At 46.0% G+C, this 22,006-nt stretch overlaps 2 protein-coding genes across 5 annotated transcripts in view; one reads left to right on the forward strand and one right to left on the reverse strand.

Moving 5' to 3' along the window:
- Positions 1-3,008, reverse strand: part of Lmbrd2 (LMBR1 domain containing 2) — a 43,320-nt gene extending 40,312 nt beyond the window's left edge. The window contains exon 1 of one of the 2 annotated variants that reach the window (XM_075975909.1): positions 2,786-3,008. The gene's annotated coding sequence lies outside the window, so the exon portion shown is untranslated. The remainder of the gene's footprint in view (positions 1-2,785) is intronic. The other variant, XM_075975908.1, reaches the window with a different exon arrangement.
- Positions 3,009-3,126: 118 nt separating this feature from the next.
- The window catches only part of Skp2 (S-phase kinase associated protein 2), a 31,639-nt gene continuing 12,759 nt past the window's right edge, over positions 3,127-22,006 (forward strand). For all 3 annotated transcript variants that reach the window (XM_075975910.1, XM_075975912.1, XM_075975911.1), the window contains exons 1-7: positions 3,127-3,329; positions 3,817-4,088; positions 14,282-14,393; positions 17,653-17,796; positions 19,114-19,248; positions 20,618-20,716; positions 21,596-21,726. In XM_075975910.1, the coding sequence (XP_075832025.1) occupies positions 3,286-3,329; positions 3,817-4,088; positions 14,282-14,393; positions 17,653-17,796; positions 19,114-19,248; positions 20,618-20,716; positions 21,596-21,726 (937 nt within the window). In that variant the 5' untranslated portion in view covers positions 3,127-3,285. The remainder of the gene's footprint in view (positions 3,330-3,816; positions 4,089-14,281; positions 14,394-17,652; positions 17,797-19,113; positions 19,249-20,617; positions 20,717-21,595; positions 21,727-22,006) is intronic.

Below are 22,006 nucleotides of genomic sequence, written 5' to 3' on the forward strand. Positions count from 1 at the left end.
TTAAAAAGTCATGTTTAATACAGAATTTAATATTTTACTTTGTGGGTAATTATTTCATTTAGACTATGGATTTTTTTTCTAATTTTCATGGGAGAAGTATAAGTAAAACAGAACAAATAAGAATCTTTTTGTTATTGAAATAACCTGCCCATTAGTGATCATTAAGTCAAAGAAAACTGAAGATAACTACAAAACCAATTTAAGAGAAAGGGAATGTGATAGGCAACTGAAAGCATTTTGCTATAACTGTCTCCAGTATTTTGTTCCCCTAGGCTAAAAAACATAAAGAGGGAAAAGGAATTTTTAAATTTCTATGATGCAGCATTGCCTTTATGCATAACTGTATGTCTCTGGCTATATTTGAGATCAAGTAGTACTGACGAGATGGCTACACAGACACAGTTCTACACATGTACGCAAATACGCATATGCCATAAACATGCACATATATATAATAGTCAGCTATGATGGCCAGTCTTTTCTAGCCTTTCCTGGGCCCAGAAAACATTGATTGCCTTGTAATTATGCTGTGTTTTTAGTTGCATAAAGAACACTGCTGGTGACTTTTCTAAACATCTCACGTTTCTCAATTTATATTATCACTTTGTGTTCTATATTAAGCTTCCAAAGAGCACAGGATATTATTCAACCTAATAATACTTTCAGTTATATAAAATGATTCTTCTTTTTCCTGGGCCCAGATTAATTCCAATGCTGGAAATATGTTTTAAGGCCTATTAAAATGAAATGCACTGTGTGTTGGGTAAGATTAAATGTGATTAATCAGGAAATAAAATATTTTGCATTAGCAGCAACCACAATATAGCCCTTTACGAGACTAGAGGGGAATCTCTACATACTTAATAATCTCAAATCTTCAATGGATACAATTCCTCTATCAAAAAGAATCATATGTGCCAATTTGAGCCTTAAAACTTTTACCCACTAAGGAAACAGCTGTGATTAGAAGATATGCAAAAAGAGAATAGTTCCATTACTGAGGCAAAGCTTTCCCACCTACATGATCTTTATTTGAGGTGCTTTTTACTAATTACTTTATATCTAAACACTGTTTATTATCAGGGTGTCAAACTCTTTTTGTTGTGTTTTCTTTCTTTAGTTTACAAGCTCTGCCTTGTTCACTCTCCTTAAAAAGTGGACTGCATATTTTTTTATTGTTTTTGTGAATGAGTTAGAATCATAACAGAAGGGACGGGGTTCAAGAGAAGGTAAATGAGCTTTCCAAAGTAAAAAAAAGTAACTATATATGAAACCTCGGAAGGTCTCATTTTTAACATGCTTTCTTACTGCAACGCTTAATGAATAAATGAATGAATGTATGAATGAATGTATGTATGAATGAATGAACTGTGAATACTCGTCATTGTTTGGGTGGTTGGTTGGTCGGTTTTGTTGTTTTGTTTTTCTCTGTGTAGCCCTGGACATCCTGGAACTTGCTCTGCAGACCAAGCTGATTTGAACTCACAGCTTCTGCCTGCCTCTGCCTCAGGAATAGCATTTGCTTCCTTTCAATTAAAATCACTTTGAGATCTCTCTCTCTCTCTCTCTCTCTCTCTCTCTCTCTCTCTCTCTCTCTCTCTCTCTCTCTCTCTCTCTCTCTGCCCTCCCTCTCTCTCCATGGTTTTCTGAAACAAGGTTTCTCTATGTAGCATCTCTGGCTATCCTGAAACTCACTCTGTAGACCAGGCTGGCCTCAAACTCACAGAGATCTGCCTGCTTCTGCCTTCCGCGTACTAAGATTAAAGCTGTGCACCACCAGATCAAGTCAGAGGTCAGATCTCTCTCTCTCTCTCTCTCTCTCTCTCTCTCTCTCTCTCTCTCTCTCTCTGTCATACACACACACCACTCTCACTTTCAAGAACTAAGGGTTTATAAATGCCTCTTCCTCTGTCAATAAGTAATTGATGCAAAGAAGATGTAGAAACACACCTGCGTGAGATTTAATTCCATTATAAAAAAGAATCTTGCTCCCCCACCACCAAAGAAACACAAAGGCATGTTATCTAACGCACAAACCAATATTAAGTTTTTTGTGGGGCTAGCCTGCCTTTTGCTCAACTTCATAAATCCTCTTCATTTTTATTGGACTTGAAATGCGCCCCCTACCCTCTCCCTTGCTGCCCGGGAGTCACATTTTTAGCGCAGTTTGCACACTCACATTTCGCACGGTCATCCTAATCTAATCGCCCCCGACCTCTTCAAAAAACCTAAATTAGCCTAGCTTCTTGGCTATGGGTTGAGTCAGAAGCACCGCAACAGCTTCCCAGGGTTTTCTCTCTGCAGGCACATCGTCGTCTTCTTGTTCCCTTGCCTGCATTTGAGAAACGCATCAAGGTACAAGACACTCGCGGGAAGCCCTGCTGGCCCCTGCTGCCCTAAAATTAAAGCACGGCTTCTCTTGGAATTGCGCTTTAGCTTAAAAAGCCCTGCACACGCAGGGTATCCGATCTGATTCCCAGTCCCGGCCCGTGGGGTGTGTGTGTGCGCCGTGCTATTTCACAGGTGAGGTGAGGATCGTGCCCACAGCCCCGGTCCTAAGGGCCGCCCACTGCCAGGTGGAGGAAGCAGCCGACTGGCGGGAGGGCAGACGTGCCACCCGCAGCCTCTCACCTGGCGGCCGGGCGACCGAGACCTGGGAGCAGGGCCTGGCGGTGGCGGTCGCTCGCAACGTCGAGCCCCCTCCCACCCCGTCCTTCTATGCCAGGCTGGGCCGGGACCCCAGACCCCGACGCGATGCACGCGCCCCCCCCCCCCCTAGGCTCACCGTCGGATCTCTCCAGACAGCGCCCGGAAGGGACTGAGAAGCTTCGCGTCCGCTGCAGTCTGCCGGCGTCGGAGACACACGGTCCGAGGCGACCGCAGCGATGGTCACCCGAAGGCCTGTGGGCGCGGGGAAAAAAAAACCCTCACCCAGTCAATAGGCTGACATTTCCCAGTCAGCCTGAGCTCCGCCCACTTCCGCTCGTCCGTCCTCCCCCCCCCCTCCCGTCCCGCCCTGCGCCGCGGGGGGTTGTGGGTATCTGGAGGGCTGGGCAAAAAGGAGGAGGGAATCTAGTCGGACAGCGAGCCACGCCCAGAACTACAATTCCCAGCAGGCGACGGGGCGTCAGAAGGCGGCTGCTGGAGAGCGGGATGCAGAACTCCGCGCGCGCGGTGGTGATGGAACGTTGCTAGTTCGCGGGTCCGGCTGTGGGGCCCCGTGGGGGGAATATCTCTGCGCCGCGCGCTGGAGCGGGAGTCTGGAAGCAGGCAAATCTTCAATTAATGCACGCATTCAAAACCCCTGAATCCGTGGACGCAATGCACAGGTAAACCGATTGCAAAAACGGGGCAAAGCATGAATGAATCGTTTGAATGCTTTTAGGCCGCAAATGTTGCTCCTTGCTCAAATAATCTTTTTTTGTGAATGGTTGCCTAGCCCCTTTTTTGAAGAAAGTGGATGGATGCATGCTTTAGTGAGAATATCTGTGCCTTTCAATTCGGCTCTCTAATTGGGTTTTCCTCCAACTCTTTTGAATCATGGTATGAATGCTGTCCCTCTTTTTCCCTCCACGGGAAGAAGTTATTGAGGCCTTCTGCGTGACCATCAGTCCCAAAGCCTTTCATAGTGGGGTGTGTATGGGTTTCCGATTTTCTCTTTCATTCTTGGAAGCTTGCTGCAGGCATGTTAAATTGCAGTACTGTTTCTTGGTGTGACTTTTCCACACTGCGTACTTGACGCTTCTTTCATTCCTGCATTGGAATTATTTAGGGGTGTGCTTTCAAAAGGATTGGGGAATGTGTGCCCTTCTGCAGGAAGCACCTTCAGGAGATTCCGGACCAGAGTAGCAACGTCACCACCAGCTTCACGTGGGGATGGGATTCCAACAAGACTTCTGAACTGCTCTCCGGCATGGGTGTCTCTGCCTTGGAGAAGGAGGAGGTGGACAGTGAGAACATTCCACATGAACTGCTCTCAAACCTCGGCCACCCTCAGAGCCCCCCAAGGAAACGGCTAAAGAGCAAAGGCAGCGAAAAAGACTTTGTGATCATCCGTCGGCCTAAGCTCAATCGAGAGAACTTTCCAGGTACCGTATGGCACTAAAATTCAAGTTGTGTAAGAAATGGATTGAAGTGTTCTGTTTGAACTAAGTTGATTGAACTATTTCCTTGGGGAATCTTTAGGATGGGTACCTAAAACCGCCTAGTTTTGAAGTGTTGCAGTGAAGTGGAAAGCAGTCTCTTTCGGAATCTTGGTAGGTCTTTATCTTCTGGTTCACAATTGACTTGAAACTTTTAACCCAGGAGACAGCATTCCTGCCCTTTTCCTTACAAGGGAATCTCCCCGCTCAAAGTCCAGCTCAGCACACTGATAAATGGGGATATAAGCAAGGGTCTCAGAGGATTGCTTTGGTCCTAATCCACTGCTCTGTACCAGAGTGAACTTTATATCTTAAGCATTTAGGTTATTTGTAGACTCATTAGGAAGGTAAATGTTAATCTAGGAGGAGGATGTTTACCTCCCTGCTCCTCTTGTAACAGACTCGTGGGGTGCTGAATTTCCATTACTGTGGCATTATAGTTACAGTCGTAGAGCCCTAAAACTTAGTCTGGTCCCCAGTGTCCCCCTATATCCAGCTAGCTAGTCATTATGGCTAAACCTCGTGTGTAACAAATGATCCAAACAATGGGTTTATAGTTTCAGCTTTTCTCTCAGTTCTATCTCCCGGATGTAAAATGGATTGATGAAAATGGGATTTACCTTAAATTAGTCCCTTACTAGTGACTCCCATTCCCTGATTCCCCAAGCATTTGCAAATCAGTGCCCCCAGGGTAGATCAAGACTCCAGCACTCAGCCACACAGTAAATAAAGTGTATTGACCTGAGGCATTGTCAGGGTTTTTGTGTTGCTTGTTTGGTGGGCTTTTTTGTTTTGTTTTCTTTTAGTCTTGTAAAAGAGTGATTCTGCAAGTATTTGCTGCAGAGATACACCGTGGGCTCCACAGTTTAATACTATGAATACAGCAGTGAACAAAGCATACACATTTTTAAAGAGCTTAGAGCGTCCTTTCCAGTGAGGGGATTATACTGTAAACACAGTGGACATGCCATTTTATGTGATGTGTTAGGTCCATGGCAGCTAAAAACAAAAATACATGAAGAGTGGGAGAATGGAAGTCCTGGAGTCAGAAGATAGAGGTCAAACTGGGTGTTGACGAAAACCCTTAATTGGGCAGCGACCTTTAAGCAAAGGCAAGGAGGGAGAGAGCAAGAGTAGGTCTGGAAAATGTCTCCTAAGGCAAAAGGAAGAGCCACTGTAAGATCCCAGAGAACAGGATGAGCCATAGAGTAAGGGTAGAATAGACGAGCCATAGAGTAAGGGTAGAATAGACGAGCCATAGAGTAAGGGTAGAATAGACGAGCCATAGAGTAAGGGTAGAATAGACGAGCCATAGAGTAAGGGTAGAATAGACGAGCCATAGAGTAAGGGTAGAATAGACGAGCCATAGAGTAAGGGTAGAATAGACAAGCCATAGAGTACGGGTAGAATAGGAAGGGAGAAAGATGGTTCCTGGTGGACTTGAGTGCTTAACGGTCTTGCCTCATTGAACACTCCCAGTCCTTTTTTGTTTTGTTTTTTTTAAATATTTATTTATTTATTATGTGTACAGCATTCTTTCCACGTGTGCCTGCATGCCAGAAAGGGGCACCAGGTCTCATTATAGATGGCTGTGAGCCACCATGTGGTTGCTGGGAATTGAACTCAGGACCTCTGGAAGAGCAGTCAGTGCTCTTAACCACTGAGCCAACTATCTCTCCAGCCCTTTTGTTTTGTTTTTGTTTTGTTGTTGTTGTTGTTGTTTTGAGACTGGGTTTCTCTGTATAAGTGACCCTGGCTGTCCTGGAACTCTAGACCAGGCTGGCCTCAAACTAACCCCTGCCCACTGAACCCTTGAAAGGGACACGTTGGTAAACAGACTGAACTGTAGCAGATAGAGGATAGAGGATACATGCTCTGAGACTTGTTACCGTATGGGGAGAGAGGAGCAGTGCTCAGAGTCTGGCCAGAGTTGAGACTGTCAGTGGAGGTGAGCAGAGTCGACAAGGAAACAGGATGTGTGGTGGATGGGTAAACAGACTGAGCAAAGCATAGCCGTGAAGCCCTGCAGAGCCAACGTAAATAAATACCCGCTTTGTAGTCTGGTGTGGTGGCCCATGCCTTTAATCCAGCACTCAGGAGGCCGAAGCAGGCGGATCTCCTGTTAGAGGCCAGCCTGGACCAAACAGTGAGCTCCAGCAGAGTATCTCAAAAAAAAAAAAAAAAAAAGAAAAAATCTGTTCTGGCTTCTCAAAACCTCTGTAAGAAAGGGAGCGAACCCACATCAATGCCAGGTATGGTGTCTGGTGGCCACATCTCTAGTCCCGGGGCTTAGGAGGCTGAGGTGGGAGGCTAGGGGATTCCCGGAAAGCATGAGCTTTGCGGTGAGGCTGCCTCAAAATTGGAAACCTAAGCAAATAAATAATAATATATGAGGTCAACTAGAGAGGTATGGGGGTAAGTTCAGACAAATCTGCACTTGAATCCTGATGTCGCCATTTATCTCTCTTGGGAAATTACATGAGCTGTCTGAGGAGGAGACTTTGAGTGTCCTGGGCTGGATGGGGGCGGGGTGGGGGGTGGGAGGAGCCCTTTGTGCAGCACTAACTCACCTCCAGTCCTGCTGGTTGAGTGAGGGCCTTCCTTCCCTCAGCCAAAGTGTAGAGGAGAGGACCTGAACTGGCGCCATCAATGAGTCTACACTTGGTTGTCTTTGTTTCTCTATTTATTATTATCTAAGACAGACCTTGCTGTGTAACCCTGGTCGATCTGGTATTCACTGTGTTGTTTTGAAATCTCAGCCTTCCTTTTGCTTCAGCCCGCCTCACAAGAAGGCAGCAGTGAGATACCGCACCCGGCTTCTGTTCGTTTATTTAATAGGCTCTCCTTGTCCAGGATGACCTTGAACTCGGGACGGTCGTGTCTCCGCTTCCCAAATGGTCGGAGTGTAGTCAGTCAACCCAGAAATGAGCCTAGACTTTAAGACTGACTTTTAAAACGTATGCCTGAAATGAGGGAGGAAAAATCTTGACTTTTAGGATTATTGTGACCTAGGAATAGGGAAGGCAATGGCATGCATTTCTGCATACATGGACTTACATGTGCATGCGTTGGTCAATTGCTGAGGCTAAGGAGTGAGCTCGTGCTGTAAGCTGAGAGAGACAGCTGCAGGAGAGGAGTCCCACCAAGCCCCCAGAAGCCAGCCTAGGCCTCCAGTGTGGCGGGGTTCTCACTGCACCGAATTTTGCTTGCAGTTGTCAGGACAGGTGGCTAATAACTCTGCCAGGATTAGGGCAGGACAGGCTCCACCTGCTGTACACAGCGATCTGGTGACTGGCCTGGGGCTTTTGTTGGTTCTTTGCTAAGCAAGCTTTCCCCACAGGCTGCATTCCAGCCTCACGTCTGGCAACCCCTCATCTGTGTATGTGGGATGATGAAAGCTGTGTGGCCGTCCTATAGCAGAGCAGGTCTAGCTAGCTGTCCCTTGGGGCCAGGGTACAGGAGGAATTGGGAGGAAGGAGTCCAGAAATGAAGCCAGCGGCGGAAAGAGGGCAGTCACGTTTTATTTATGGTCATTAAATGCCTGTTCCCTGCCTTTTAAATAGGTGAGGACCATGAAAATGTGGCTGAACTAATGTGTTGAGCAGCTCTTCCATGGCTGTTAAACCACTGCAAACTGCAGATCCTACAAAGGTTCTCTCTCAGACTGGAAACTTTAAAGTTCAGGGTATATCAGAATCCACAAGGGACCTTGTCTGAAGTAAAGAATTCCTGAGCTGCTGATCCAAGAATTTCCTGAGCCTGAGAATCTGTGTGTTACTATCCCAAGGCAAACATTTTTCCTCTCAGTGCTTTTTTAGCTAGTAAGAAATATATTTTATATTGTAATAGGGGGATTTGAAACAAGAGATTCATAGAACTATCATTTTCCTGTCCCTAAGATATTCTATTCTACATTATTCTTAAGATAATAATAATAATAGGGCTGGGAAGATAGCTCCACAAGTCAAGGCTTTTGCCTGCAATCCTGAGACCCTAAGTTCCCATCCCTTGAATCTACAAGGTGGAAGGAGAGAGCCAACTACCACAACCTCCACACCCCTACCCTTGCTTACACAAAATAAAATGTTTTGTCCAAAAAACAAAGTAATAATAATAAACCTACCAAATTGATTGCATGATCCATCAGTAACTTTAGCTGACAGTTCCCATTCCCAAATCTCTGTTCTATAGGAGTCATTTTGGGCACACTTTCGGTCATCTTTGTTTTATGGTTTCCTTGCATTCACTCAGCATTTTAATTTTTACTTATTTATTTATTCACTTTGAGACTAGGTATCCCTGTGTAACTGTGGCTGGAACTCACTGTTCAGATCTGGTTGGTTTCAACATCCCACACTCTTCCTGTCTCTTCCTCCAAAATGCTGGGACTATGGACATGTGCCACCAGCCCTGGCAAAGCAGATATCAATTAAATGCTGATCTAAGGATTGGGAATATAGTAGTAACAGTGAACAAATGGCCCCACTATCATAACTTGAGTGCCCTTGTTCTTTTGTTAATTCTCCCATCCCACAAGGGTGAGCAAGTCTTCCAGAGAAATATTTGGCCCACTGCACCCAGAATGCAAATATAATAATAGCTGGTACGACCTCGTGCCGTCTCTTTATTGTTTGTGGGACAATGAAGGAAAATTCAAATAGAGTAGCAGAAATCTGTGCAGTTAGTTCCCTGCAATATCAGGTGCCACCCAAATCAAGCCAGTAACAGTGATCAAGATGTGTGTCCCCTCCATAAAATCATTTATTTAAAAAAAATGTTAGTATCAGGGTCTTAGTACCTTCTCCTGAAATACAATTTGATTACAAAAGGCTAAATAGAGGAACAGTGTGTGTGTGTGTGTGTTGGTTTTGTGTGTGTACTGTCCTGCTTGTCTTTAAACCTCTGATTAGTGAAGTGCACTTTCTGCTCTTTAGAAGATCCGAACTGGAGTCCTATAAGCTGCTCACAACTTCCTGTAACTCCAGCTCCAGCAGATCCAACCCCTCTGGCCTCTGTGTGCACCTATTCCTATGCATACATATTCACAGACACATTCGTGCATATAATTTAGTTATTTTTTTTAATCACAAGCTAGGGAATCGTTTTGAATAGGCAGTTTGAATCTTGAGTATTGGTGATATTCAGCTAAATAAGGCAAGTCAGCTATACTATAGAGATTCTACACACCCCTCTTTCCCAAGGAGTTTGAAGGGCATGGAGAGCTGGCCACAGATAAGGAGGCTGGGCTTGCTTCTGAGGAGAAATTAGAAGCTGTGGTGGTTAGCTACCTCTGTATACCGCCGGGGCGAAGGTTGGTGGTGTCTGCAGAAGCACGTGGAGAAAAGACCTCTGAATAGTCCCTTCCTGTGCTTGCAAACAGACCAGGCAGCCATGTTGTCAAGAATCCAGGAAACAGATGGCTGATGTTTTGAGAATTAAATATGGCAAGTAAAATTAGATTAAGTGTATCACAGCCTGGATTTCAGCCACCGGTGCAGCCACTGCAGACAAATTTCGGTCCCATCTGCTGGGACAGCAGCAAATTCCAGGCTCATCTACCTCTACACAGGGCCCCCAGAAGTGGGGTTATTCTGTATAGTCAACTAAATGGAGCCCTAGGTACCTTGCTGCTAGCTAAAGTTCTATATACCCTGGACCTGCACCTCCCATTTGGTGGGAAACTCAGTGATACCTCTCAGCATCTTGACATGCTTTGTTGAGCTCTTTTATCTTCCATCCCCTCCATGGGCCAGCGGGATGCTGTGCGATCCTCTGGCAATTACACTCATGCCTGCAATGCCGTCTGCCACCAGGAACTTCATCAGACTTCCACCTCTGTGACCGTGTACCTTCGCTTTGGGGCGTGGGAATCTGAAACCCATGATTACCTCTTGGTTCTGTCACCTACCTAGTAATTGTCACCTTTGTAAAATTATTTGGCATCATTGAGATAAGTGTCCTCATAAATAAAAATGAGATTAATAGTAGGTATATAGGTGGCTGCAAAGATTAGCACCAGTGTAGTTTTTACAAATGGCAAGAGCTTTTAGGGCTTCTAGTAGATGACAGTTTTAATTGTTATGTATTTAATTAGCCCCATTTGCCACTGAGGCTTTTGGACATGAGCTGTGCCTCATACCCAGCTCTCAAAACTAGTTTATTAGTCAAAAAACACCCATGATGTTTGTTATAAGCCAATCAATTATTGTTCAAAGAAGAAATTGGTCCAATGAGGCCAACGGTTTCGCCCATATTTAAAATAAAACCAGCATTCTTCTCTGAAATATCGGTCAGGCAGTTTCTAATATTCAGTATCAGGTTCTGTTGCTAGCATTAGGCATGTGGTAATTAATTGGTTAAGAAAGGTTAGCCAGTCACACGAAGAATTAACAGAGGAATAAATGGTTCGATGCACTCAGCAAATATTTATCAAGTGTCATTCCCATGCTAGCCGGGGCACATTGCAGGATATGCAAACAAACCTGGGTGTGGGACTTTGGTGGTGACCTGGAAATGCTTCTCTGAGCAGATGTCTTTTAAGCTGAAATCTGGGATAAGCTGTACTACAAAGCCTCCCTTACGATGGACTGTTTTCTTGGAAGATTTTGTTGCCTGGGCCTGCTGGATTGCATCCAGCATTATGCTATTCCTCCTGCCATGTGACGGCTTCCTACTGTTCTACTTTTTTTTCTGCTTGCTTAGACGTTCCTAATAAAATAGCAAACACCAAACGTGATCAGATCCTGCCCTGCGTTTCTGGACAAGCTTCTCTAATTCCCCTCCCCATGTCATCTTTAATGGACATTGTAGTTGGCCAGCCCATAATCCCTTGCAACTCACCTTTTCCATAGTGCCCTAAACTCTCTCCTGAACACAGCAGCTGTGCTCCAGGGCTTTCTCTGGGCACGAATGCTGAGTAGTTAACATCGAGCCCAGAGCTAATGATCAGCTGCAGTTGGTGTACTCATACTCCAGCACCCTTACCCTTGGGTGGGACAGCTCAGAGCCAGGTTCCAGGTGGTCTTGGGGATTGCAGGGAACCTCTGGGGGTCTGAACCAGGTATAGCAACAAGCTATGTGCCGCAGCTGGCCTCCCTTCATTCCCTGTCTGTCTTCCCCACCTCTCCAGTGCTTCCTGTCATTATGTGCCAGATAAACTCCTAGAAGTCAGACCCTCAGGACCTGCTTCTGGAGATCATCAGCTCAGATAGAGGGAGGTAGGGGTTGGGTAAACCCCCTGCAGCGTTTGCAGGGGCCTTCCTCTGAACCTCAGGTTTTGCCGGTTCATGAATATCCAAAGCAGAATTGAAAAAAAGGAAAAGTGGGGGAAAAGTCAGAAGGAAAGTGGGCTGGTTTAGTGAGGAAAGAAGGGCTCTCTGGGCAGGAAAGATTGCCTCTCCAACTTCATAATTTAAAGTTTGCATCACCTCCTCTCCACAGTGAAGAGCTTTGCAAGGACATCTGTTTAGTCTCCTTCCTACAGACCTAGAGAGACTCAATACTCAGCCTCACAGACAGGGACCATTGTGGCTAGAATTCCAGTGAGAGCTGAGTTCTTAGTATAGTAATTCTCAGATACACTGGGGATGGGACAGGATGGTCCCCGTAAATCACAGGAAAATCTCAGCTTCCAGCGCTTGGGAGATAGAGAGAGGCAAGAGGATTGGGGATTCAATCAGCCTTCTTCAGCTGCACAGTAAGATCAACGCTAGTGGAGCACATAGCCTTGAGATCCTGACTCAAACACCGAAAATGGATAAAACACAACAAAGAAGAGGGACAGTGACAGGCCTTGATTGAGCAACGAGGAAACTTCCCTGAACACTCTTCTGCCCCAGGTGCTGCCTAGATTTCTAGGCCTTCCTATAGCTAAGTATGATCCTTGAAAGCATGATCCTTTGTCTGTCTCAAATTCTTAATAGAGTAAGGATTGGGACTGCAATTAGGTTCTCTTTGTATCCCTGGAACAAACCATGGGATTCGTGCTCAGTGAAAAAAAGATCAAATTTTTCTTTTTAGTATGCAAAAATCAGTTTTTTCTTTGCAAGATCTTGTGGACAAGTGGGGCCTGAACAGATGAGTGGATAATGAAATCATGTATATAAGTGACCGTCATTGATCATGAGGCTTCCCATAGGAGGGGCCCTTAGCAGCAATTTTATTTTAAATGAATAGCATCCAAATGCAACCCCGAATGACGAATCCTAAGAATTCCAGTAGGTTCTAGTGGCTGGAACACATTTCCAAATAAGCAGCGGATGAAAGAATGAGCTGAGGCCTCGCAGGAGAAGGTCGAGCCTTGCGCTCAGCAATGTGGACACAAGCTGAGTGTCTGGCTCTGTTGAAAGGGTGCAATTGAAAGACGACAGTCCAGGAAGACTGTCACATGCACCACCCTCCTCAGCGCCCTTCTCCCCTGAGGCCCTGTCCAGTGTTCACAGTGCCTGGTTGGTGGATATGCTCTATAAACTGCAGATCCCGTGAATACAGGTTTCTTTTCAGCTTTGGGGACAGGAAGATACCTGAATTAGATCAACTGGAGGTAGGATTGTAGAGGAACTGCTGATAAAAGTTGCGCTGACCTTTCTCCCACTCCAGTCTGTTGTCACACAGCCACGGTGATCTTTCCAGAACTTAAATGAACTTCTGGCAAGCCTGGGCTCACAATCATCTTGTAGTTCCTTGTTAAATCAAAGCCACGGTCTTCATAGCTCCCCGACCCCCTGCTCCTCATTATTTTCTATCTTTCACAATGTTCTTCAGCACAAACACGCCTGTTTCCGGGTCTGGAACAAAGGGACTGGGCCCACTCCCCACTTGGATCCATCCTGACTCAGTGATCACTGGCCCCAGGAACACCCTCCCCCGACACTGTGTTCAAACCTAATGGCTGTGCCTAAGTTTCACTACCTGGCTGAATTTTTCTGCGTAGCTGGAATCTTTTTCAATGTGTTACATAATGTACTTGTTTTGCATGTAATTGTCCTTTTCCCTCCATAATGCACTTGCTTCCTGAAGGTATTTTGTCTGCTGATCTTCCCTTAGCACCTGAAGTGATACTTGGCATCATAGGTAGCGGAGAATCTTGAAATATTTGTGAATTAAATAAGAACCGGATGGTATTGGCATACACCTTTAATCCCAGCACTCTAAGTTGAAGGCCAGCCTGGTGTACAGATCTAGTTCCTGGTCAATCATGGCTATACAAAGAAATCCTGTCTTCAAAAGAAAAAGAAAAGCATCTTTCCAAAATTGCCTTTTTTAGGTACATGAACTGGGATGTGCTTTCTGTTCTCCAAGAGGAAGGGTCTTTTGCCTTACATGTAAGTCCAGATCACAGGACCATCTCGTAGCTTCAAGCTTACAGTATGTTGGTTGGCTAGGGATCTGCTCTGTGCCAGGATTAATCAAGCTGTCCCTACAAGTGTTTGACTAACTAGTGCCCAGGGGAATACAAAGGGAAAAATATTCTTGTTTCTCGAGTCTGACTGCTGAGAAGGTGGGATGCTCATAGCAGGCTGTGTGTCTTTATTGTGTTTCTGTTTCTGTGATAAACACCATGACAACGTACAGAAGAAAGAGTTCATCTGGGCTTACGGTTCCAGAGAGCTAGAGTCCATGGTGCCAGAGAGTTGTGGCAGCAGAACAGGCGGGGAGCTCACACCTTGAATCACAAGCAGGAAGCTGAGAAAGCGAACTGGGAGTGGCATGAGACTTTGAAGCCCAAAGCCCACCCAAGTGACATACTACTTCCTCCAGGAAAGTCACACCTCCGAAACCTACCCAGACAGCAGCACCAACTGGGAATTTGGCAACACCTTTAATCCCAGCGCTCAGGGCAGGATCTCTGAGTTCAAGGCCAGCCTGGTTTACTGATCTAGTTCCTAGACAACCGTGCTTACTCGAAGAAACCTTGTCTCTCGAAAACACAAAAGACTGGGGGGGGGGGGCACGTCATTGAAACCACCACAGTGTGTAAGTCAGTGCATGGTATAGAACAATAAATATGAGGATGAAGAGTTTGGCTGAAATGCCCTTTAAAGCTAAGTGGCATGTGGCTGACAAATGCTTGGAGAGGCCCCGTGACTTGGACAAGGAAGAATTCAGTGGCAGAAACCCTGTTTTTTGCCTCCATGCAGGTGTTTCCTGGGACTCCCTTCCAGATGAGCTGCTTCTTGGGATCTTCTCCTGCCTGTGCCTCCCTGAGCTGCTGAGAGTCTCTGGAGTCTGCAAGAGGTGGTACCGCCTCTCGTGAGTATTTTTCACCCTTTGGGACATATATGCAGGGGAAGAGCATAGCTGCCCCAAGCCAACTAAACACCTTTTTATTATAGTTAGAAGTCTGTTTCCTCCTTTCGCAGTCAGAGGGAGGAGTCTCCTGTAAATCTATTGCTCCATTCCTGGCCTATGTTCAGCTCTGCCCTTGTTTGCAAAGTATACACCTGCTTGGGCCAGGTGGCGTGCTAAGATTGGGGGCGTTCTGGAGGGTGGCAAGATAGCCCAGTACAGGGGACCAGACTGGTAGCCCGGGGTAGGGGTACAGCCTCTGAGCTTGGGCAGAGTGTGAACCCAGCCTCATTTACATGTTCCACATGATCTGAACACATTTCTGGCTACCCTGCATGTAAGATGGTCACAGCTGCACCTTCATCATGGGATAGTCATAACGGATAAAATGAAAAGTGCCAGTATATTGCCTGACTCGGCACAAGTGCTATCTGTGGTAGTCTTAGGTGGCTCTTGGCTATATTTAAATTTGTGGTCAAGGGGAATGAACCAAGAAGGCAGTGACAGAGATGATATGCGGGCTGTTTGTTCTTTTTGTTGTTCTCTGGTGTGCTGGGATTATACCTACTGCCTCAGACGTGTGAGGCATGAGCTTTTATCTGAGCTACATACACCCCTCCAGGCCCAAGCCTAGGCAGTTTTCTTAGGGATGAAAAAGTTCACACGGTAGTGGCTACATTTCACCATCCCCACCAAAGGACTTTTTTTCCCCACCAGATATGCATTTGTTCATACCATGCAAACAAATCTATTAACCTTTATACAAACGTGTACATATTTAAGGTATGCAATCAATATGGATTGCTGTAGGTGTGGGTCCCTAAATAGCTACTGTCCTCAAGCCAATTACCATACCCGTCATCTTACGTAGTTCTTTTTCCACGGGTGTGGCTAAAGCACCTAAAATAACACTCTTTAGCAAAAGTTCCCAAGTCCAGGACAATATTACCAGTCCTCAGGTAGTACATTAGCTCCTAAGACTTGTTTATCTGTGTGTCTGCCCAGTGCCTTTGACCTCCATCTTCCCTTTGGTTCAGTAACCATCTCTGTTATGCTAGAATAATAACCGACATAGCAATTTAATCTTCCGCACGGGTTGAAATGACAATTTTGTTGTTGTTGTTGTTGTTGTTTGTTTGTTTTTTTGGTTTTGGTTTTTCAAGACAGGGTTTCTCTGTGGTTTTGGAGCCTGTCCTGGAACTAGCTCTTGTAGACCAGGCTGGTCTCGAACTCACAGAGATCTGCTTGCCTCTGCCTCCAAAGTGCTGGGATTAAAGGCATGCGCCACCACCGCCCGTGAAATGACAATTTTATATTACTCTAGTTTATGACTTGAAGAAACTTCAGGGTCAAGAACAGTACTTTGTGAAGTGAACTTTAAAATAAGACTTGTTAGCTCCCCAGCCTTCACCATTACCAGTTACATTTGGTTTAGGATTGGGATGGCTGCTGAGTTCATTTTCCCTTTCCACGTCAACGCTGTGTTATCTGGGGCAAGGTGAATGCTTCAAGATTTGTCCTGGGTTCTAGACTAAACCAGCTGTTGTTTACCTCTTTCAAAGGAGAGACATTGAGATCTGAGATGATCAAGAATGTTCTGCTCTCAGAGTGAACAAGAAAAAGATACAAAGCATGCCACCTTCTAAGGGTATCATATTTATAGTCTACTCTTTCTCCTCCGCATCCCCAGACAGGGTTTCTCTGTAGCTTTGGTTCCTGTCTTGGAACTAGCTCTTGTAGACCAGGCTGGCCTCGAACTCACAGAGATCCGCCTGCCTCTGTCCCCCTAGTGCTGGGATTAAAGGCGTGTGCCACCACTGCCCGGCTAGTCTGTCAAATCATATTACTAGCAAATTTTTTTGTAGCAAAATTCTTTTAGAACTGGCCAGTGGAGTGTTTATTTCCAGTATGTCTAAAAGAGAGTTCCAGTGCACTAAGGCTTTTAAAATAAAATGGTCTCTCATAGCCGGGCGGTGGTGGCGCATGCCTTTAATCCCAGCACTTGGGAGGCAGAGGCAGGCGGATCTCTGTGAGTTCGAGGCCAGCCTGGTATACGAAAGCTAGTTCCAGTACAGGTTCCAAAGCTACAGAGATACCCTGTCTCGAAAAACAAAATAAAACAGAATGGTGTCTCATTTGCTTGCACTTCATTCTTTCTCCAACTTTCTCAATTAAGTTCAGCTGTGGCTAGTAAAGCTCTTACTGTAGGGGCTAAAGAGATGGTTCGGTGGTTAAGAGGCCTTGTTGCCCCTCCCCCCCCCCAGTGGACCAGAGTTCATTGCTCAGCACCCACTTCTGGCAGTTCACAAATGCCGGTAGTTCCATCTGGCCTTGGAGGGCACCTACCTACCTACACACACACACACACACACACAGCATTTGCTTACACCGACATATACACATTAATAAAAATAAAATAAGACTTTAAGAAGAAACACTAAGTGGAGCTCAGTCCAGTTTTGGAACCTCCCTTTTATGTTAGAAACTACATCTAATGTGTTTACCTCTTTCCTTTAACGTTAATATAAATGTGTACAAGCACACTCATCCACATGAATATGGACCAGAGCCAATCTGTGACTTGTTCCTGCCTGTGTGATCGATGTGTCTCATAAAATAATTCCGACTTTTCTTCCTGCATTTATATTTTCATGGACCTTGGTAACCGTGGCAACCCATCAACACGTAACAGTGGAGAACAGGACTGTTTGGGAAGTTTGGAACTTACTGTACTATAATTCACATTTTTAGATGATTTTTTTTTTTGGTTTTTCGAGACAAGGTTTCTCTGTAGCTTTGGAGCCTGTCCTGGAACTCCCTTTGTAGACCAGGCTGGCCTCGAACTCCCAGAGATCCGCCTGCCTCTGACTCCCGAGTCCTGGGATTAAAGGCGTGTGCCACCACCACCCGGCTTTTAGATGATTTTTAAACGTTACACTTAATGATGGTATTTTGTTCGCCGGTTCTAGGTTCTTTGTCATTCTAGCATTTGATAATCTAGATTGAAAATACAGAAAGAGAAAATACAAAAAGGAAGCTTATTGATACTGTAATCAAGAAATGTTCAGTATTTCAATGTCAGCTTGGAAGCAAAAGCTCTTCAGATTTGCCTTAAGGAGATTCGGTGGCCATGCGTCTGTGTTCGTAGCGACTTTAATGGGTCCCCAGGGTCCCCAGAATTCACTGTGGCCAATTTACCAAATGAAGCACCTTCCCGTTTTAGGCTCGATGAGTCTCTCTGGCAATCCCTCGACCTCGCAGGTAAAAACCTTCACCCGGACGTGACTGTCCGCTTGCTTTCTCGAGGGGTGATCGCCTTCCGCTGCCCACGGTCGTTTATGGAACAACCATTGGGTGAAAGTTTCAGGTAAAAGAAATGACTGAATGTTGGGGTGAAAACAGCTCATGCACCTTTTTTTCTTGTTTGTGTCTTCAGCCTGTGAGGGGTTGTTTCTCGTGTGAGCTGCCAGTTACATATTGTGCCGTGTGGCCTCTAGCTTGAAGCATGGCACGGGTTTAAGAGCTACTGGTGGGCTTTCCCCAGGGTCAGAGATGTTTGTATAGGGACGTCTGAGCCTGTGGCTCAGTGTTAGAGTACTTGCCTAGCACATGAGACCCTGGGTTCATCCCATTTTCCCAAAGGAAAACAGTGCTCGTTAGCCATCCAGCATGAGCGCCCAGCAGGCAGGGCCTCTCTCCCAAGGGCCAGAGGTGTACCAGGGCCACATCAGAGAATGCAAACCTGCTACTTCCGTCCACACTGCCCATCCATAAGAAAGTGAGGGGGAGTATTTTCATGCTTGTGTCATGAGCTTTCTGTCCTATCATGGACAGGTTTGCACCCTGAAAAGAATGCCTTCTTTTTTGTTTTGTAGACTGTTTTGAAAAAATACTTCTCTGGTGCTGCAAATTATGGAATACTAAGGTTTCGTGCTATCTGATGCCCAAGAAGAATAGCTAGATACGGAAGAGAAAAGCAAGCTAAAGACAGTATAACATGTCTCCATTCTAGTACCTTCCCCTTCTTTCCATTGTCCAATTCCTCTCCCCACGACTTTTATTTATTTACCCCAACTGCTGTTCTTCCGTAGCCTGTTTTTGTGTTCCTGCCAGGGTTTGTCCGTCTTCTCCTCCACATGCTGTTCTCAGACAAGCCCACATTTATGCTCAGGATTCTCCAGCTCTTCTGTTCCTCTTCTCAGTCCTTAGTTCTCAGTACCTAAAAGCTTCCACCCCTGAACTTCTGACTACTTCAGTATTAGCATATCTAAGTGTAAACACGGCCTGCAATTAAAACTGGTTCTTCCTCTGTCCTCCCTGTCTTAGTAAACACTGTTGCTCACCCACTCAGCCCCTACCAGTGCCAGAAGTCATCATAGGCTCACCCCACTCCCTGGGCACGTCTACCCAGCTCATTCCTGTGACACCTGCCTATTAATTTTCTTACTGGGAGCATGTTGGCAGCAACATCTACACTTGGCAAATCTTGGATTATAAAAATAAGAATGAGGACGGGAATTAGCTAGAAGCAATTTGTTTTATGACCAGATCTTTATTTGGTATTTAAAGTGAGTGTTTAGTCTGATTTGTGATCTCTCATGCGGGGGCAGGAAGGGTCAGGTCGGAACTGACTGTACTCGTGTGAACCGCCTGACGGGGCCTCTTTTCTCTCCTTCATCTTCAGCTCTTTTCGTGTGCAGCACATGGACTTGTCGAACTCAGTCATAAATGTGTCAAACCTCCATGGGATTCTGTCTGAGTGCTCCAAGTTGCAGAATCTAAGCCTGGAAGGCTTGCAGCTTTCGGATCCCATTGTCAAGTAAGTGGCACCTGAAGTATGTCACAGATGGTTGCAGTGTTTCTTGTATGTGACTACAGTGTCCTTATACATACCTGTCCAGAAGGACATACCAAATATCCAGAACTGTCCAGAGTCTTCAAGACGACAGAAGTTTGAATACTGATCATATGCCAGACCCCATTCTAGGTGTGATAGACAAAGGCGGACAGCATGTGGTCTGGGAGACGGATAATTAGAGTGCAGAGTGTTCACTAAATGCACTGGTGGTTATGTGGCAACACACAGAAAGGCCCAGTTGAATTTAAGGAGGACAGCCTTCTCCGTCGGAGGAATGACTTGTAGGCTGGCGATTAAGACATTCCAGTAGGAGATCTCAGAAGTGATGGGACATCGGAAGCAGCCTTGGGAAAGCTGCTGCTGTTCTGACTCCTAAGTAGCTGGCTGTTGCCTGAGCACAGCAGTCCGGGAGAGGAGGAGAAGCGTGGAGACTTATAATGGCCTTCTGTGGAGACGGAGTTTGCAAAGAGGCCTTGAAGCAGAGTGCATCGTGTGTCTGAAAACAGAAGGGCTGTGTCAAACTGAAATGTATTTGATTAGTTTGCTAGGGACCACATGGGGTTAGTTGGACAGACAGGTTAGGTTGCTGGAACAGGTTAGGTCTATGGTCGCATGGAACAAGACTGGTAGCAAATATGTAGCAAAAATTTTATCTTAGTAGATATTAAGTTAAAAGTAATACTGAGAGCCAGCACCTGTGGTAAGCTCTTGCCCTCTTGCCCTTGCTCCTGCCTGTGAAAGCTGAGCCACAGAGAGGCTGGCTGGCTTGTCCACGTTCACAGTTATTCAGTACCAGGCCAAGACTTAACTCCAAAACAACTGGCTATTCATCCCCCAGGTTCCCTAATAGAGGGAAGGCAATAAAAGATACATTTATTGGTGTTCCTTGTGCATTTACACTGCAAACACTTTGCAAGTCCTTTGGTATATTATGTCATTCAACCCTTGCTTCCTTTTTTTTTTTCAAGACAGGGTTTCTCTGTAGCTTTGGAGCCTGTTCTGGAACTAGCTCTTGTAGGCCAAGCTGGCCTCAGACTCACAGAGATCCGCCTGCCTCTGCCTCCCGAGTGCTGGGATTAAAGGCCCAGCTCAACCCTGTTTCTAACCCTGCCAGTTTGCCACAGTTGCCAATTTGCATATGAATAATGGAAGCAGATCACTCTGCTGTGACAAGAGATGGTGAAATATAGATTTTTAAGCTCACTTCTGACTCACAAGCGTATGTGCTAAATTATTATATTCGCCCTCCTCCTCCCTACCACAGCACACACACACACACAAGGACTCACCACTGATGCTATTCATTCCTCTGGCATTTTCTCTTCCCTAGCACTCTTGCCCAGAATGAAAACCTGGTGCGGCTAAACCTCTGCGGGTGCTCTGGGTTTTCCGAATCTGCCGTGGCGACTCTGCTGAGCAGCTGCTGCAGGTAGGAACAGTCTGCCCTGTAGCAGATACAGTGACTCTTCGCATCTGGGTATCTGGATGTGCTTTTGAGGGCTGCCATGGTCTGGGCCTGGGCAATGTAGCATCTGGTGCGAAAATGTTAAGGCTGAACTCAAAGCGTGTTTGTCAAGGAAGGACGCTTGGGTAGTGATCCCTTCTTTGCTGCTGTTAAAGGGAAGTAGAGAGATGTGTTTATCACAGTGTGGTTGATTTATATCTGACCAAGCCATATTGAATATGGGTGATATGTACTGCTAAGTGAGAGGAGACGTGGCATAGAGAATACACAATGCCTATAATGTAGATGCTCCTTGTGTTATCTGTATGTCTCCTTAGTGTTCTCTCAAAGGGAAATGGCCCTGGATCAGAACATCGCGAGGCAGACAAAGCATGCTGCACTGCGTTCAGTCAGTCAGCATAGATGCAGGCAGAAGGAGGGAGCGTTGACTTGGAAGCTCGCTGGCTCTCCTCACAGGGAGAATCGGATGCAGTGGATTTGTGTAGCATCTCGGTCTTTTTCATTAGTAGTCAGTCCATGGGTTTTATAAAACATTTGAGTTGGTAGCTGCCGAGTGCTGTTTTGACAAGAATCTAGATGGTTCGAGAAAGACACATACAAGCTATATTTTTCAACCTGCATCCCCAGAAGGAGGCAGTGTTTGCTCTGGCCTCCCTGCTGCCGCTGGGTAAGTTGCAGGCACAGGTGTTTAGAGGAGAGAATGCAGTTGTCAATGAATGACATGGGGTGGTCTGTGCATGAGGCGTTACAGAACCTGGTTGTGTATTTTTGGCGTGTGCTGCTTCAGTCGCCCTCGTCCTCCTGATGGCTTCATACCTTCCCTGTCGCCCTTCCGTCATGCAGACTGGATGAACTGAATCTCTCCTGGTGCTTCGAGTTCACTGAAAAGCACGTGCAGGCCGCCGTGGCACATCTGTCGGCGACCATCACCCAGCTCAACCTCAGCGGCTACCGAAAGAACCTCCAGAAAACAGGTTAGAGCGTCGAGGCCGGGGCGCTGAGCTGCTTTATGGCTCGCCTGTGACATTTCTGCAGCCTCATTGTCTCCTTAATCCAGCGTGCGTGCTGTGTATGTCTTCAGCAGAGGGATTGTTCGTCGGAAGAGTTAGGTAGAGGGAAAATAGCTCCTGAGCTGGATTCAGGCTGTGAGTCCAGGATCTAGACAAAGATTCTTTTAAAGTAACGTGTGTGTGTGTGTGTGTGTGTGTGTGTGTGTGTGTGTGTGTGTACTTGGAGATCAGAGGTCAACACTGG

This window comes from Microtus pennsylvanicus, chromosome 6 (assembly GCF_037038515.1).
Source record: "Microtus pennsylvanicus isolate mMicPen1 chromosome 6, mMicPen1.hap1, whole genome shotgun sequence".
Taxonomy (NCBI): domain Eukaryota; kingdom Metazoa; phylum Chordata; class Mammalia; order Rodentia; family Cricetidae; genus Microtus; species Microtus pennsylvanicus.